The 18,646-nt window shown below is 36.0% G+C and overlaps 1 protein-coding gene across 9 annotated transcripts in view; it reads left to right on the top strand.

Moving 5' to 3' along the window:
- Positions 1 to 18,646, top strand: part of Akap13 (A-kinase anchoring protein 13) — a 328,817-nt gene that overhangs the window by 173,856 nt on the left and 136,315 nt on the right. For all 9 annotated transcript variants that reach the window (XM_076851393.2, XM_076851391.2, XM_076851388.2 and 6 more), the window contains exon 8: positions 1,994 to 2,127. In XM_076851393.2, coding sequence (XP_076707508.2) covers positions 1,994 to 2,127 — 134 coding nt within the window. The remainder of the gene's footprint in view (positions 1 to 1,993; positions 2,128 to 18,646) is intronic.

The raw sequence follows: 18,646 nt of genomic DNA, 5'->3' as shown, positions 1-18,646 counted from the left end.
AAAAGGTGAAAATGGAGAATTTCAAACTTTAATAGTACATAAGTGTAGTGAATACACTAGGAAGTGTTTTAAGATTGTAAACTCTTTAAGAAGGAAGAAAGCACAAATCAAAATTTAATAAATAAATAAAAGGAAATTAAAAAGGAAAGAAAATAGGAAATTTCAACAGTGTATGTGGTCTTGGGGTTGGTGTATTTTATGTATGTGAATTACTTGTCCTGTTTCCAAAAGGTGTCTTCATAGGTTTACTGTTCTTATGATCTCAAACTACAGGGAAAAGTATCCAGTGATAAAGAAATCAGTGACTTCTTCAGAAATTAGGGCTGGGAAAAGTCCCTGGTCACAGTACCCTAAGAAAAAGCACCTGAGTCTGATCTCAGAGCCAAAGGGTATTTCCTAGGAAATTTTCATTTCACTTGTAAATTTAACTATGTAGTTTTACCAGAGAGGAAACATAGGTTTAGCTGCCGATTTGGAAAGAGCCAGATAGAATAAAGGGGATGTGATCTCTCACCCATCAAAAGCATTGATTGCAGTGCTTAGGAAGTTGGTGATGCATGACTGAACCATGCCAGTCCCACAGAGTTACCAATACCCCTCACATCTCTGTAATCACTGTTTGCCATTGGAACTGGTTGCTATGTGCCAAGATACATATTTTCTGTTTTGGGGTATAGGAAAGTAAGGTTGTGCCAAGAATACCATCCCCAGATGAATAAAAAAAAAATCAACACCTATTCCTCCAATTACTCTCACTTAGAAATATTTTGATAAAGGGGTATTTCTAAAGGCATTGCTCAGTGAGATTTTTTTTTTTAACTTTATAGTTTATAAAACTTAGATTTTGATACTCTGGGCAAAGAAACTTCTTAATCCATTTTTAAGTTGGTAGTAAGATTATATAATTATAAAGGCAAGGACAGAAAAAAGGAGATTTATAAATGTTCATTTATAGGAATCTAACCTTCCCAAATCAAAAGAGAACTTTGGACATGTTGCATGTACTTCTAGAATAAAATCCTAATTAGTATAATTTATTCTTTGGCAAAAGAAACAAGCTTTGTGTTTTTTGGTATTTGTAGGGAGCATTTTTATTTGTCAGAGTAGTGGTATCATGAGATCAATGAAGACCACAGCACATTTTTCACGTGAAAATGAGATGACAGTTCTGTTTGCATTTAGAATACTGAGACAAATTTGTTCAGTCATTTTTCCCTTTATACAAGTGTCAGAAGCCCAGATTTACCTCCAGCATCATTTTTATCACTTCCTTCCTATATTTGTTTGGCCAAGTAACAAAAGCATCACTGTTCAGTCTGTTGGTGTGACCAGCAAGACAACTACATAATACTAGAGAAAACATGTATAAAGGTTTTTTCTTAATAAAATGAATTGCTGGTCTTTTTTTTTTTAATGTTTTGATTTTGGAGAAAATAAAGAGTTAAAATTAAAAGTAATTTTCTGGATTAGTTCAGTTTTAGTTATTACAGTGATAGGGTGGATCGGGAGTGTGTGTAGTACAGGTTTAGAATAAGTCAGACTTGTTCCAGAGGGTTTGTCTCATTCTCAGTACAAATCCCTCTGACTATTTTAAAAAAATATATTTTTGGTATGGTCAGAATGGACTATTTATAGCTGTTAATCTGTTCCCTTACGGTTTATGAATTGACTTTTCCACATGGAAGTCAGCACCATACTCACAGATTTGTCATGAAAAGTCAGGGGTGAAATGGACATTCAGTAGACACTGAACCAGCTCTTGCCTTAGCTCCAAACCCATACAAAGGCTAGAGAAAACCACACAACCATGTGATAAGAGTAGCTCACTCAGCATGGGGTCAGAGTGACACCAGCTCCTGACAGCAAAAGAATACTTTTCCATTTAAGGCAAAACAAACAAAACATGAAACCTGGAGCTTGTTGTGTAAATAGTAAGTCCCAAGAATGAATTTTTTCAAATGCACTCACTTTGTAACCCTCCTTTTCTCTTCAGAAATGCCAGACAGGAAAGCTGAAGATGAAGTGGATTTTCTAAGTAAGACCAGAGCTAGTTCAGTGTCTGAAGAGGTGGCTGTAGGGAATGGAGCTACCACACCTAGGATGAAACAAGGCCCAAAGACCCAGGCGGTAAGTGGCATCAGTAAGTGTGTAAGCACAGCGTATGTTTATTAGTTTGGTCTTCTGTGTCTGATTTATGGCTGTGGTTTTTGTTTGGGGCATAGGGGCACAACAGTATCCCTGCCCCCTTTTTCTCTAATTCTGATATAGAAATGTGGTTGTTGTTGCAGCTAAGCTTTCATAAAAACTGTGTACCACACAACAAAAGTTGAGATGGGCCTGCCTACATGAATATCTTGGAGAGTACAGTTAAATACATTTCCTCCATGAACACAAGACTAACTTTTGTCATAACGCTTAAAGTGGTCAGACAATAAGAATTACCACAAAAGGGGAATCTGTAAACCTGTCTTAAACCTGACTCCTCTTTCAGTAGCAGCAAAAGTGAGGTTTTTGTTTTATAGCTGTCTAAAATATGAAGTGTTATCATTTTTAGCAAAGAAAAAAGTGTAGTTTTTTTTTCATAACACTTTTATTGAGATACCATAAAAACCCACCCAGTCAAATAAAGGGCACATTCAAATAAACTGCACAATTAAGTAGCTTTTAATATAGACTTATGCAGCTGCCACCACTAATGTTCTAACTTGACAATATTATCCTCACTCCATAAAGAAAGTCCATGCCCGTTAGCAGCCCACCCTTGCTGCTCTTCCCTCCCATCATCTTCTGGCAGTCACTTATCCACTTTCTGTTTCTACAGATATACCCATTCTGGAACTTCATATAAAAGAATTACCCAATATGTGGTCTTTTGTGACTTACTTTGTTCATTCAGTGTGGTATTCTCAAGGTTCATCCATGTTGTAGCATCAATCATTATTTCAGTTCTTTTTAATTGTCAGTCTGTTGTATGAATTACCACATTTTATTGTGTATTTGAATTGTTTCCACTTTCTGGCTATTAGAAATGTCACTGTGAATATTTTTAGTACAAATTTATGTGGACATATGTTTTCATGTACCTAATAGTGGAATTGCTAGGTCATATAGTAATTCTATACTTAATATTCATTAGATTTTTAAAAACATTTTTTCTTCAAAATCTTGAGATAATTTTTCTCTGGTTTAAGGCTACTAACTTTTAAAATGAGATCTTAAATTTGTTAGGGGAAAATAGTACTCTTTACTTTTAAGATTCCATGCTGGTCAAAGAAAAACCTATAGAAAGTTGTAAACCAAGTTAATGGGCTAAATTATACTGCCCCTTGGAAAGTTAGTATTCCTCTGCTAGACTTAACAGTGCGCTGTTTTTGCTCTTCAGGGAGCTAACTTGAGTTTTGTTTCTTAAAGTTACCCCAGTAAGTAAACAGAACTGTACTATCCAAACTTTCATGTGTATAACCTGATAAATAAGCCTAATTTTATTGGAGTACAGTGGTAGGAAGGTGCTGACTGTTCTAACTGGCCCCTAATTGTTCCAGATAATATTCATGACTAATGCCTGGGTGGCTACTTGTATAGCAGGCATTTTTCAGATAAATGTTGCTTTTGCTCCTGGGAAAAAAAAGAACACACCCAGCATGGGTACATATGTCTTTTGTTACTGAAACCCCTCAGAATGGGAAGGAACAAACTCACATCCTCAAATTCAAATGCCTCTGTTTCTTAGTTCTCCATCCTGATGTAGTGGTTAGTGTCATCTAGCGCCATCTGATGCTTGGCTATAAAGCCACTGCTCTCAGATGAGGGACAGCTCTTTCCTAAGTGTGTATTGTCTACTTTAAAGAAGAAACTTTATGATTTAAAACTGATAACTTTTAAAACAAAGGAACTTTTAAAAAGTTCTTAAGACATTCTTCTTCCTTTAAAGTCCTTTCTCTCCCAGTCCCTTTCCTCTTTTGGTTTTTCCTCTAGTTTAGAAGATGAGAGAGAATTCCTCTGGTAGGTCAGCATGCTACATTACAGATAAAAGAGTAGACCCTAGGAGAGTCATCTGACTAGTTCAAAGTCAGACCCAGCTAGAAGGAGAATTTGGGGTTTGATTTCTAACCTAGAACTTACATAACAAGGCACATTCCTCCCTAACTCTTTACCCTGGGCTCTGTCATTGGTGGACACATGTTAAGGAGCCTTGGAATCCTCTTATTTGTTTCTTGCTAAGAGATCTTTCTTTCCCTTATGCTTTGTGTCTGCTTCCACTTGGTGTAGCTGGAGAAAGCAAATGCCAATAGGGTTTTCAAGTCTAAATGCTGCAGTTTTTTTTGTTCCATCAGCATTCTTACAGTAATGTGAAATCTGCCTCACTCCTTGTCATTGCCTCACTCCCTGTCACTCTGCCAAACTTTCCCTATTAGCTATGAATTGAAGGATAAAGTTTGGATACAAACTTTAATTTTTCCATTGTCTTATTTTCTCTCTTTTCTGATGAAACTCTTCATATATTTATTATGTAGTTTTCACTGAGTCAGAAAAGAGCAGAGGTCTGTAGTCCTTCTTTGTTAAGGGCAGAAAGTAAATAGGACATTCAGTCTACATCATCACTAGTCACCTTTGCTTTTACAAAAGGAGCCATCACAGTATATAAATGAATGAGCCTGACTATGCTTCAGTAAAACCTTATTTGTGGATGCTGCAGTGAGACTCTGTTCTTACAATATTTAAATATCATGGAAGAGTTTTCTTCTGAATTTTTTCCAGTCACTTAAAAATGTCGAATCTACTTAGTTGTTTTTTTTTTTTTGTTTTTTTTTTTTAATGGACAGGCAGTGGGCCACTTACTTGCAGTAGTAGCATGTGAGTTCCTGACCCACAAAATACTTGTATATACATGGATGAAAAAAGAAAGCAAGCAGATTTCTTCTATTCCTGTTCTTTTTAAAAAAATATTTTTGTGGTGAAACTTCTAGTTACTAAGCTGTAAGTTTGGAGCGAGGGTTCCAGTTCTGTCTTTTCTCAACCAGCTTTTTGACATAAAGTCTGTAGAGCTTAATTTCCTTTTCTCTGTTCATCTTCTTAGCCTTACTCTTCTAGAATCTGTTTACATTTGCAAAAGTTAATTGAGCTTATGATTGTAGTTGAGGGTGGAGTGTCCTTTGTTTAATATTATTTAGTTCAGTATGTCTGGCACATGCCTACTCTATGTGTTAGCCAGTTATTGCTTCATCTACTTATTCTGTCTCAAATGTAAAACAGAACACATACATGTATCTTATGCTTTGTTATTGTCTTGAAAAACTAGAACAGTGATGAATTTGTTGCAGTTTTCTAGTAAATGTAAATAATTCATTATATTCTTATGAGGGAGGGTCTTCCCATTTTGTAACCTGCTTTTAACATAATTAATTGAATCTCTGTCCAGAGTGGAACTACCAAGGATTTAAAGAAGCAAGCTACTGTTTTCTCTGGTCTAGCTGATTTCTATCATAACTATTAATTAATTTCTTATTCCTTCCTTAACCTATTTGACATGTGTTGTAAGCCCTTACTTTAGAAAATAAATGCTTTAAAATCATAGTTTGTAAAGGAATTAGATATCAAGATTTATGTTTGCTTATATTCTCAAACAACATACATGAAGGGTTAAGTGCTGCTGATTTCTTGATAATTTCAACTGATATTTCTTTACTGAATTGAAAATTATTCACAATCTAGGAGGCAGAGTCATTAATTTGTACCTAGTAAGGTTCTTTTCCATTGATCGTTTTATCATTTTATGATTATGGTTTAATGTTAAGTATTGCCAGAGTTTTAATAGTAATTACAATTTAGTATTCAACATTATTCCCTTTTACATATTTTAGTGGTTTCAGACTACTTTTTGATGTCTTCTTGTTTTCCTCTCAATGACTGAATATCATTTATCAAGTGCTTAGAACAGACTGGCACACAGAAAGTACAGATGCTGCTTAGTTTTGTAACCTCAGATTCCAGTATCCTATTGACTGATTTAAATTACCACTGAAATATGATGGTTCAGGCTGTTATAGCTTTTTGAACGTATGTTATAAAAGCCTAAGGAATAGCATCACATAATAATTTAAGTTGGTACAACGGGATATTATTTTATTTCTGAGATCCTTGAAATTTGAAGATACCTAAAAGATTATCTCTGTCTAGCACCTTTGCTTTATTGAAGAAGAAATGGATTCATGATTAAATGCCTTGCCATTTTCCACAACTAATTGACTTTCAGCTGGACTGTAACCCAACTTCTGTGCTAGTAATATTTCCATTAACTGTATCCTGAGAAGTCATCCTGAGAGTGTACTCTCAGGAAATTCAGTTCACTTGGTTTAGGATAGGATTTTGCTTTTTAAACAAGTATCCCTGAATGATGCCTATATATACTGAAATTTGAAATTCATTTTGTTATACTTCCATGCCTTCACTAATAGTGAAGAGAATTTCTTTGGCCATTTAGGATCTAAACTGATTCATTTTAAAATACGTCTGTGTTTTTATTTACTTTTTGTAGCTACAACTAAATACCACCAAGATGGTATTCATCCTAAGTGCTTGCTTACATGTCAAAATCAGTAAGATATTCTCAACCTGGATATTATTTCCTAAAGAAAGACAGGAAGAGGTGTAGAACCATGTGTTGAATGAGAAGCAGGAGATGATATTGAATTCCTGAGTCCATAAATAAAACTTCTGGGACCATTTACCTTGAGAGTATGTTCCACTGTGGCTAGCAAGGAATTTCAGATTACTATTTTCCTGCCCTAGACCTGTAAACTAACATCTCCATGTGGTGCAAGATGTTACCAAGTTCGTTAAAAAGGAAGTTGCTCTCCTGGGGTATTTGTTCTTGAAGGTATCTCTGAAATAATTCCATTCCAGATTCTCATTGAATAAGCTTGTTAGCCATATGGAGCAGTTAATTCTACAAGCCAGTGTATCTTGTCAGGAGACAAATACTCAAGAGCAAATATATTCAGGGACAACTATAAAATTCCATATGTTTATATTAGCTTACTAGGAATTTACTCTTCATTAACGTACCCTCCCCAATCATGAAAGCATTTTCAGTCAGAACCATGATTCCGTTTTTTATAATTATACAGGCAAACATTAAATTAACTGAATTTTCATTCCTAGTTATTTTTACAATATTAATGTTTATATCTTCAGAATTGTGATAATCACAGTTTTGGTCTTGGACTATTTCCTGTTATTATCTTCCTCCATTCTCTGTGTTCTTTTATAATTTTTAATGGGAACACTGTGTTTTCTTTCTCTTATCTCAAGAGGGCAAGTTTGCATTTCCACCCTTACTTGAGTAGTTTGGTTAAACACTTTTATGTTTTATGTGGCTGTTCATAGCCTTCATGCTGTGGGAAAATAGAGTAGCTGCTAGGCTATTTGGTAACTAAAGTGATGTTATATTTACATTTGTAGTTTTGTGGTCTATGTGTCACCTAAGAGGCTTATTGGCGTCTTTCTGATTGCCATGAATTTTCTCTGGATACATTTGGCATTTAGGAGAACCCCCTCACCCTAAATTATTCCTCTTAGGTACAAAACTGGAGCTAGCATCAGTTACAGGAAAACTCAGCCTTTTCATGTATGGTTTTTGCAGACTCTTTTCCTCTAAGTCTCCCGAAATGGAGAATTTCCAGAAAGTTTTATTAGAGGCTGCTTCTATAGGTTTTCAACACAGCTGCAAAAATAAAAATAAAAAGACATATTTCAAAGTATCCCAGATTGTGAAGTTGCAAGAGGCAAAACTGTAACTGTAACTGTAAAAGCATCCATCAATAATGTATGTAAGGGCATAGTTTAATGGTCTGGCTATTTATTTTTAAGTGACCTTAAACAAGTTGTTTAATCTCTCTGGACTCTCTTTTCTCTTTTACGTATATAATGATTAAATAATCTCCAAAGTTCATTCCAGCTCTTAATTTTTGGCCATTGTATGATTCCAAAATAATTGGAACAAACTCATAAATATTGGGGGTATATCTTATGCTGAACCAAAAGGATAACCATAAGGGACTTTTAAAAAATCAGACTTTCTTTAATGATCAAATTCTTAACTAATACTTTTTTGTATTTTTTTCTTTTTTATTAGTTTTATTTTTTAAATACATGAAGTGGAATGCATCACAATTCTTATTATACATATAGAAAAAATTTCATATCTGTATATAAAGTATGTTTACACCAATTCATATCTTCATACATGTACTTTGGAGTATGAAGTCCATCACATTCCTCCATCATTGCTAACCCTCTGCCCCCTCTCCTCCCCTCCCACCCCTCTGCCCTATCTAGAGTTCATCAATTCCTCCCATGCTCCCTCTCCCTACCCAACTATGAGTTAGTCACCTTATATCAGAGAAAACATTCACCATTTAATTTTTTGGGATTGGCTAACTTCATTTAGCATTATCGTCTCCAACTGCATCCATTTACCTGCAATGTCATGATTTTATTCTCTCTATTTCAGAGTAATATTCCATTGTGTATATATGCCACATTTTTTAGTCCATTCATCTACTGAAGGGCATTTACGTTGGTTACACAATTTAGCTATTATGAATTGTGCTGCTATAAACATTGATGTGGCTGTAATATACTGTCCATGTAGTATGCTGTTTTTAAGTCCTTTGGGTATAGACCAAGGAGAGGGATAGCTGGGTCAAATGGTAGTTCCATTCCAAGTTTTCCAAGGAATCTCCATACTGCTTTCCACATTGGCTGCACCATTTTCAGTCCCACCAGCAATGTATGAGTGTGCCTTTTTCCCCACATCCTCGCCAACACTTATTATTGTTTGTCTTCATAATAGCTGCCATTCTAACTGGAGTGAGATGGTATCTTAGAGTAGTTTTGATTTGTATTTGTCTAATTGCTAGAGACATATGAACATTTTTTCATATATTTGTTGATTGATTGAATATCCTGAGTAGTGTCTCTTCATGTCCTTGGCCCATTTATTGATTGGGTTATTTGGTTTTTTTTTTTTTTTTTTTTTTTTTTGGTGTTTAGCTTTTTGAGTTCTTTATATACCCTAGAGATTAGTGCTCTATTTGATGTGTGAGGAGTAAAATTTGGTACCAAGATGTAGGCTCTCTATTCACCTCACAGATTGTTTCTTTTGCTGAGAAGAAACTTTTTAGTTTGAGTCCATCCCATTTATTGACTCTTGGTTTTAATTCTTGCACTATAGGATTCTTATTAAGGAAGTTGGGGCCTAATTCCATGTGATGAAGATTATGGCCTACTTTTTCTTCTATTAGATGCAGAGTCTCTGGTTTAATTCTTAGGTCCTTTGTCCATTTTGAGTTGAGTTTTTTGCATGGTGAGAGAAAGGGGTTTAATTACATTTTGTTGCATATGGATTTCCAGTTTGCCCAACACCATTTGTTAAAAAGGCTATCTTTTCTTCAATGCATGTTTTTGCCACCTTTGTCTAATATAAGGTAATTGTAATTTTGTGGGTTAGTCTCTGTGTCATCTCTTCTGTACCATTGGTCTACCAGTCTGTTTTGGTGCCAGTATCATGCTGTTTTTGTTACTGTTGCTCTGTAGTATAGTTCAAGGTTTGGTATAGTGATGCCACCTGCTTCATTCTTACTGCTAAGGATTGCTTTAGCTATTCTGAGTCTCTCATTTTTCCAGATGAATTTCATGATTGCTTTTTCTATTTCTATGAGGAATGCCATTGAGATTTTGATCAGAATTGTATTAAATCTGTATAATGGTTTTGGTAGTATGGTCATTTTGATAATATTCTGCCTATCCAAGAGCAAGGTAGATCTTTCCATCTTCTAAGTTCTTCTATGGTTTCTTTCTTTAGGTTTCTGTAGTTTTCATTGTATAGATCTTTTACCTCTTTTGTTAATTTGATTTCCAGGTGTTTTATTTTTATTTATTTATTTTTTTAGGGTATGTTTGAGTAGTTTTTCTCATTTCCCTCTCAGAAGATTTGTCACTAATACATAGAAATGCCTTTGATTTATGGGTGTTAATTTTATAACCTCCTACTTTGCTGAATTTGCTTACTAGCTCTAGAAGTTTTCTGGTAGAGCTTTTTGGGTCTTCTAGGTATAGAATCATATTGTCAGCAAATGGTGTTAATTTAAGTTCTTATTTTCCTATACGTATCCCTTTAATTTCTTTCGTCTGTCTAATTGTTCTGACCAGTGTTTTAAGGACTGTGTTAAATAGAAGTGGTGAAAGAGGGCATCCCTGTCTTGTTCCAGTGTTTAGTGGGAATGCCTTCAATTTTTCTTCATTTTATTTTTTTATTTTTTATTTTTTATTTTTTTTATTGGTTGTTCAAAATATTACAAAGCTCTTGACATCTCATATTACATATATTAGATTCAAGTAGATTATGAACTCCCATTTTTACCCCCAATAAAGATTGCAGAATCACATCGGTTACACATCCACATTTTTACATAATGCCCTATTAGTAACTGTTGTATTCTGCTACCTTTCCTATCCTCTACTATCCTCCCTCCCCTCCCCTCCCCTCCCCTCTTCTCTCTCTACCCCATCTACTGTAATTCATTTCCCTCCTTGTTTATTTTCCCCTTCCCCTCACAACTTCTTATATGTAATTTTGTATAACATTGAGGGTCTCCCTCCATTTCCATGCAATTTCCCTTTTCTCTCCCTTTCCCTCCCACCTCATGTCTCTGATTAATGTTAATCTTTTCTTCCTGCTATTCCTCCCTGCTCTGTTCTTAGTTGCTCTCATTATATCAAAGAAGACATTTGGTATTTGTTTTTTAGGGATTGGCTAGCTTCACTAAGCATAATCTGCTCTAATGCCATCCATTTCCCTGCAAATTCCATGATTTGGTCATTTTTTAGTGCTGCGTAATACTCCATGGTGTATAAATGCCACATTTTTTTTATCCATTCATCTATTGAAGGGCATCTGGGTTGGTTCCACAGTCTAGCAATTGTGAATTGTGCTCCTATGAACATCGATGTGGCAGTATCTCTGTAGTATGCTCTTTTAAGGTCTTCAGGGAATAGACCGAGAAGGGCAATGGCTGGGTCAAATGGTGGTTCCATTCCCAGCTTTCCCAGGAATCTCCATACTGCTTTCCAAATTGGCAGCACCATTTTGCAGTCCCACCAGCAATGTAGAAGAGTACCCTTTTCCCCACATCCTTGCCAGCACTTGTTGTTGTTTGACTTCATAATGGCTGCCAATCTTACTGGAGTGAGATGGTATCTTAGGGTGGTTTTGATTTGCATTTCTCTGACTGCTAAAGATGGTGAGCATTTTTTCATGTACTTGTTGATTGATTGTATGTCCTCCTCTGAGAAGTGTCTGTTCAGGTCCTTGGCCCATTTATTGATTGGGTTATTTGTTATATTATTGTCTAATTTTTTGAGTTCTTTGTATACTCTGGATATTAGGGCTCTATCTGAAGTGTGAGGAGTAAAAATTTGTTCCCATGATGTAGGTTCCCTATTTACCTCTCTTATTGTTTCTCTTGCTGAGAAAAAACTTTTCAGTTTAAGTAAGTCCCATTTGTTGATTCTTGTTATTAACTCTTGTGCTATGGGTGTCCTATGAAGGAATTTGGAGCCCGACCCCACAATATGTAGATCGGAGCCAACTTTTTCTTCTATCAGACGCAGAGTCTCTGATTTGATATCTAATTCCTTGATCCGCTTTGAGTTAACTTTTGTACATGGCAAGAGGAGGGGATTCAGTTTCGTTTTGTTGCATATGGATTTCCAGTTTTCCCAACACCATTTGTTGAAGATGCTATCCTTCCTCCATTGCATGCTTTTAGCTCCTTTATCAAATATAAGATAGTTGTAGCTTTGTGGATTAGTCTCTGTGTCCTCTATTCTGTACCATTGGTCCACCCGCCTGTTTTGGTACCAGTACCATGCTGTTTTTGTTACAATTGCTCTGTAATATAGTTTGAAATCTGGTATTGCTATACCGCCTGATTCACACTTCCTGCTTAGAATTGCTTTTGCTATTCTGGGTCTTTTATTTTTCCATATGAATTTCCTGATTGCTTTCTCTATTTCTACAAGAAATGCCGTTGGGATTTTGATTGGCATTGCATTAAATCTATAGAGAACTTTTGGTAATATCGCCATTTTGATGATGTTAGTTCTGCCTATCCATGAACAGGGTATATTTTTCCATCTTCTAAGATCTTCTTCTATTTCTCTCTTTAGGGTTCTGTAGTTTTCATTGTATAAGTCTTTCACCTCTTTTGTTAGGTTGATTCCCAAGTATTTTTTTTTTTTTTTTGAGGATATTGTGAATGGAGTGTTTTTCCTCATTTCCGATTCAGAAGTTTTGTCGCTGATATACAGAAATGCCTTTGATTTATGCGTGTTGATTTGATATCCTGCCACTTTGCTGAATTCATTTATTAGTTCTAGTACTTTTTTTGTAGACCCTTTTGGGTCTTCTAGGTATAGAATCATGTCATCCGCAGTGATAATTTAAGTTCTTCTTTTCCTATTTTTATGCCTTTAATTTTTTTCGTCTAATTGCTCTGGCCAGTGTTTCGAGAACTATATTGAATAGAAGTGGTGATAGAGGGCATCCCTGTCTTGTTCCTGATTTTAGAGGGAATGCCTTCAATTTTTCTCCATTCAGAATGATGCTAGCCTGAGGCTTAGCATAGATAGCTTTTACAATGTTGAGGAAAGTTCCTGTTATCCCTAGTTTTTCTAATGTTTTGAACATGAAGGGATGCTGTACTTTGTCAAATGCTTTTTCTGCGTGTATCGAGATGATCATATGGTTCTTATCTTTAAGTCTATTTATGTGGTGAATAACATTTATTGATTTCCGTATATTGTACCATCCTTGCATCCCAGGGATGAATCCTGCTTGATCATGGTGCACAATTTTTTTGATGTGCCTTTGTATCCGATTCGCCAGAATTTTTTTGAGGATTTTTGCATCTAGGTTCATCAGAGATATTGGTCTGTAGTTTTCTTTCTTTGAGGTGTCTTTGTCTGGTTTTGGAATCAGGGTGATGTTGGCCTCATAGAATGAATTTGGCAAAGCTCCCTCTTTTTCTATTTCCTGAAATAACTTGAAAAGTATTGGTATTAATTCTTCTTTAAAGGTTTTGTAAAACTCCACTGTATACCCATCCGGTCCTGGGCTTTTCTTGGTTGGTAGGCTTTTGATTGCTTCTTCAATCTCATCCATTGATATTGGTCTGTTCAAATTGTGTGTATCCTCCTGACTCAGTCTGGGCAAATCATAGGATTTAAGAAATTTATCGATGTCTTCACTCTCTTCTATTTTATTGGAATATAGGTTTTCAAAATAATTTCTAATTGTCTTCTGTATTTCTGTAGCATCTGTTGTGATCTTGCGTTTTTCATCCCGTACGTTAGTAATTTGAGTTCTCTCTCTTCTTCTCTTCGTTAGCATGGCTAAGGGTCTGTCGATCTTATTTATTTTTTCGAAGAACCAACTTTTAGTTTTGTCAATTTTTTCTATAGTTTCTTTTGTTTCAATTTCGTTGATTTCCGCTCTGATTTTAATTATTTCTTGCCTTCTGCTACATTTGCTGTTGTTTTGCTCTTCCTTTTCTAGGGCTTTGAGATGAAGTGTGAGCTCATTTATTTGTTGGTTTTTTCTTTTTTTGAGGAATGAACTCCAGGCGATGAATTTCCCTCTTAAAACTGCTTTCATTGTGTCCCATAGATTCCTATATGTTGTATCTGTATTTTCATTTATCTCTAAGAATTTTTTGATTTCCTCCTTTATGTCTTCTGTAACCCCTTGATCATTCAGTAACATATTGTTCATTTTCCATGTGATGTAGGATTTTTCCTTCCTTCTTTTATCATTGATTTCCAGTTTCATTCCATTATGATCAGATAAAATGCATGGTATTATCTCCACCCCTTTATATTTACTGAGTGTTGCCCTATGGCATAATATATGGTCTATTTTTGAGAAGGATCCATGTGCTGCTGAGAAAAAAGTATATCCACTTGATGATGGTTGATATATTCTATATATGTGAGTTAAGTCTAGGTCATTGATTGTGATATTGAGCTCTATAGTCTCTTTATTCAACTTTTGTTTGGAGGATTTGTCCAATGGTGAGAGAGGTGTGTTGAAGTCACCCATAATTATTGTGTTGTGGTCTATTTGATTCTTGGAACTTGAGGAGAATTTGTTTTATGAACGTTGCAGCACCATTATTTGGTGCATAAATATTGATAATTGTTATGTCTTGTTGGTGATTGGTTCCTTTTAACAGTATATAATGTCCTTCCTTATCCCTTTTGATTAACTTAGTCTTGAAGTTGATTTTATTAGATATGAGGATGGCCACCCCTGCTTGCTTCCGAGGACCGTGTGCGTGGTATATTTTTTCCCACCCTTTCACCTTCAGCCTGTGTATGTCTTTTCCAATCAGATGTGTCTCCTGGAGGCAACATACTGTTGGATTTGTTTTTTTAATCCATGTTACCAGCCTATGTCGCTTTATTGGTGAGTTTAAGCCATTAACGTTTAGAGTTACTATTGATATATGGTTTGTACTGCCAGCCATGTTTAATTATTTATCTTTTTTTTTATTATTATTTAGTTTGTTTCTCCATGATTAGCTTTCCCTGCTGTCCTCTGTCGTTACCGAGGCTCTTCCCACTGATGGTTTTGGTTGTTGTTTTTCATTTCTTCCTCGTGTAGTGTTTTGCTCAAAACGCTTTGCAATGCTGGTTTTCTGGCTACAAATTCTTTTAGCTTTTGTTTATCATGAAAGATTTTTATTTCGTTATCGTACCTGAAGCTTAATTTTGCTGGATACAGAATTCTTGGTTGGCATCCATTGTCTTTCAGTGTTTGAAATATGTTATTCCAGGATCTTCTGGCTTTCAGCCTCTTGATGAAAAATCCATTGTTAACCTTTTTGGTTTACCCCTGAATGTAATCTGCCTCCTTTCTCTTGTAGCTTTTAATATTTTCTCTTGATGTTCTGTATATTGGCTATCTTCATAACAATGTGTCTTGGCGTTGGTCTACTGTGATTTTTGTGTGCTCGGTGTTCTGTATGCATCTCCAATTTGTATATCCGTTTCCTTTTTTATTTCTGGAAAGTTTTCTGTTATTATTTCATTCAGAAGGTTATTCATTCCCTTGGTTTGATTCTCTGTACCTTCCTCTATCCCGATGACTCGTATGTTTGGTTTTTTAATGTTATCCCATATCTCTTGGATGTTTTTCTCGTGATTTTCTACCAGCCTTTCTGAGTTGGCTAGACTCTTTTCAAGATGATATATTTTGTCTTTATTATCTGACGTTCTGGCTTCTACTTGCTCCACCCTGTTATTAATACTCTCAATTGAGTTTCTAATTTGGTTTATCGTTTCCTTCATTTCTAGAATTATTGTTTGATTTTTTTTAATAATCTCTATCTCCTGATAAAGATGCTTTACTTCTTCTTTTATCTGTTTATGTAATTCATTTTCAATGTGTTCTTTCACTGTTTCAATTTGCTGTCTCGTATCCTCTTTAAGGTTCCATTCCATCTGTCTAAGGTGTTCCTTGAGTTCTTTATATGACCATTTTTTCTGGTGACTCTAGGTCCTCCTGAATATTTAGGCTGTCCTTCATTGTTTGTACTCCCTTTCTTCCTTGCTTTTTTATGCTGCTCATGTTACTTCTTGTTCTGTTTGATTGCTGAGTTACTGTTGACTCTTATAAATTTATTTGATGCTTGGTAGGAAAGATATTAGAAGGGAAGGGAATAGGTCACTAAAGAGAATGAGGGTAGGCAAGTAGAACTCAAGAAAGGGGGAATAAGAAAATTGTAAAGAGATGAAAACACAAAAAAAATAGAAAATAGGGGAAGAAATAAATTTTTTTTAAAAGATAATAATGATAATAAAAAAATGAAAGTTAAAATTTAAAAAATAATAATAACAATAAAAATTTTAAAAGGTTAAAAAAAATTAAAAACATAAAAAAATTAAAGAACAGCAACCACAAAAAAGAAAATGAAAATGAAAGAAAAGAGAAAAAAAACCCAAATTAAAAAAAAAACAACAATAATAATAATAGTAGTAATAATAAATGCAGTCATAGAGTTCCATTTACTTCTTTTTCAGTAGGTGGAGCTGTGCCCACTGGGTCAAGCTTCTCCTCTCAATAGGTGGGAACCAATCACTGTGCAGCAGCTCTTCCTCCCAGACTGGGCGGGTCTCGAATCCTGAGTGTCTAGGGCCTTCTCTTGTGTTTCCACGAGCCAGGCCCCACTCACCTGTGATGCTCACCACAATACTGGCTACACGCCAGGTCTGCTGCTCCTGGGAGCCCTATTTTCATTAGCACCTGGGCACACTCTCCGTGTTTGCCTTCCTCGGACCCTACGTTTGTAGAGCTTAGGGCTGAGAACCCCCAGCGAATTTGCTTACCTTCTGGTAGCCACGCCCCCGGTATGTGGTGCAAGAAACCTCAGTTGTCAGCACTGGTGAGAGCGGTATCCGGGAGTCCCGCGCCATTACGAGTCGGTGCAAGAGACCTCAGTTGTCAGCACTGGTGGGAGCGGTAGCCGGGAGTCTCGCACCGTCGCGGCTCCCGCGCCACTCCTGATTCCCTCGGTCTGGCTATCGCGCTCACAGGAGAGCTGGGAGGGGCCCTTAAGTTTTCCCCGCTGTTCTATAGCTGAAAGAGCTGCGATCAGTCAAAAACAGAGATGATGACGTCAGCTTTCCAAGATGGTGGCTGCTGGCTTCCTCTGTGGTCTGACCGATGTGGAGAACCGAATTGGATGGCTTCCTTCCCCGTCTCAAGCCCAGAATTCAGCTCTGAGTACAGTATTTGCACAGCTGGTGGGAGCCTGCAGAATCCATAGCGCTGTATCTTTGCGTTGTTATCTCGTCGTTGTTTCCCAGCGAGCGCCGCAGACTCTGGCCGCGGGGCGCTTTGCTGAATAAGCAGCGTGGCCCTCCATGTGGACAAATCTCTCGCGTTTGAGCCCCAGTAGCTGGTCCTTATGTGATGGAAATCCTTCCTCTAGGTTTCGGAGCACCCCACTTTTGCTGGAAATTCCTAACAAGCTAGCTTTTAGCCATTCTACCTTGTCATTTTCCTGCTCAGTGACGCGGTACACGGGGGTGCTGCACTCCCTTCACAGCCATCTTCCTTTATCCAATTTTTCTTCATTTTAGAATGATATTGGCCTGGGGCTTAGCGTAGATAGCCTTTATGATGTTGAGATATGTTTCTATTATCCCTAGTTTTTCTAGTGTTTTGAACATGAAGGGGTGCTGTGTTTTGTCAAATGCTTTTTCTGCATCTATTGAGATGAACATATGATTCTTTCAGTTTATTTATGTGATGAATTACATTTATTGATTTCATTATGTAGAACCAACCTGAATGAATCCCACTTGATCATGGTGCACGATCTTTTTGATATGTTTTTGTGTTCGATTTGCCAGAATTTTATTGAGAATTTTTGCATCTATATTCATTAGAGATATTGGTCTGAAGTTTTTTTTTCTTTGATATGTCTTTGCCCATTTTTGGGATCAGGGTGATACTGGCCTCAGAAAATGAGTTTGGCAGTGCTGCCTCTTTTTTTATTTCCTGAAATAAATTGAAGAGTATTGGTATTAGTTCTTCTTTAAAGGTCTTGTAGAACTCGGCTGTGTAACTGTCCCGGCCTGGGCTTTTCTTGGTCGGTAGGCTTCTGATGGCATCTTCTGTTTCATCACTTGATATTGGTCTGTTTAAATTGTGCGTATCTTCCTGATTCAATCTGGGCAAGTCATATGACTTAAGAAATTCGTAGATGCCTTCACTATTTTCTATTTTATTAGAGTATAAGTTTTCAAAATAATTTCTAATTATCCTCTATATTTCTGTAGTCTCTGTTGTGATATTACCTTTTTTGAGTTCTCTCCTTTTTTGTTAGTGTATCTAAGGGTCTGTCAATTTTATTTATTTTTTCAAAGAACCGACTTTTTGTTTTGTCAATTTTTTCAATTGTTCCTTTTGTTTTGATTTCACTGATTTCAGCTCTAATTTTAATTATTTCTTGCCTTCTTCTGCTTTTGCTGTTGATTTGTTCTTCTTTTTCTAGGGCTTTGAGATGTAAATTGAGGTCATTGATTTGTTGACTTTTTCTTCTTTTAAGGAATGTACTCCATGCAATGTACTTTCCTCTTTGAACTGCTTTCATAGTGTCCCAGAGATTTCAATATGTGTGCCTGTGTTCTCATTTACCTCTAAGAATTTTTTAATTTCCTCTTTCATGTCTTCTGCAACCGATTGTTCATTCAGTAGCATATTGTTTAGTCTCCAGGTGTTGGAGTAATTTTTATTTTTTTATTTTGTCACTGATTTCCAATTTTTTTCCATTATGATCTGATAAAACACATGGTAGTATCTCTATTTTTTGTATTTGCTAAGAGTTGCTTTGTGGCATAGTATATGGTCTATTTTAGAGAAGGATCCATGTGCTGCTGAGAAGAAAGTGTATCCACTTGATGCAGGTTGAAATATTATATATATGTTAGTTAAGTCTAAATTATTGATTATATTATTGAGTTTTATAGATTTTTTTGAGAGAGAGAGAGAATTTTTTAATATTTATTTTTTAGTTTT

The sequence above is a fragment of the Callospermophilus lateralis genome, chromosome 3 (genome assembly GCF_048772815.1).
Source record: "Callospermophilus lateralis isolate mCalLat2 chromosome 3, mCalLat2.hap1, whole genome shotgun sequence".
Taxonomy (NCBI): Eukaryota; Metazoa; Chordata; class Mammalia; order Rodentia; family Sciuridae; genus Callospermophilus; species Callospermophilus lateralis.
Note: the sequence above shows the minus strand (reverse complement) of the source record. Positions and strands in the feature narration are given on the sequence as shown.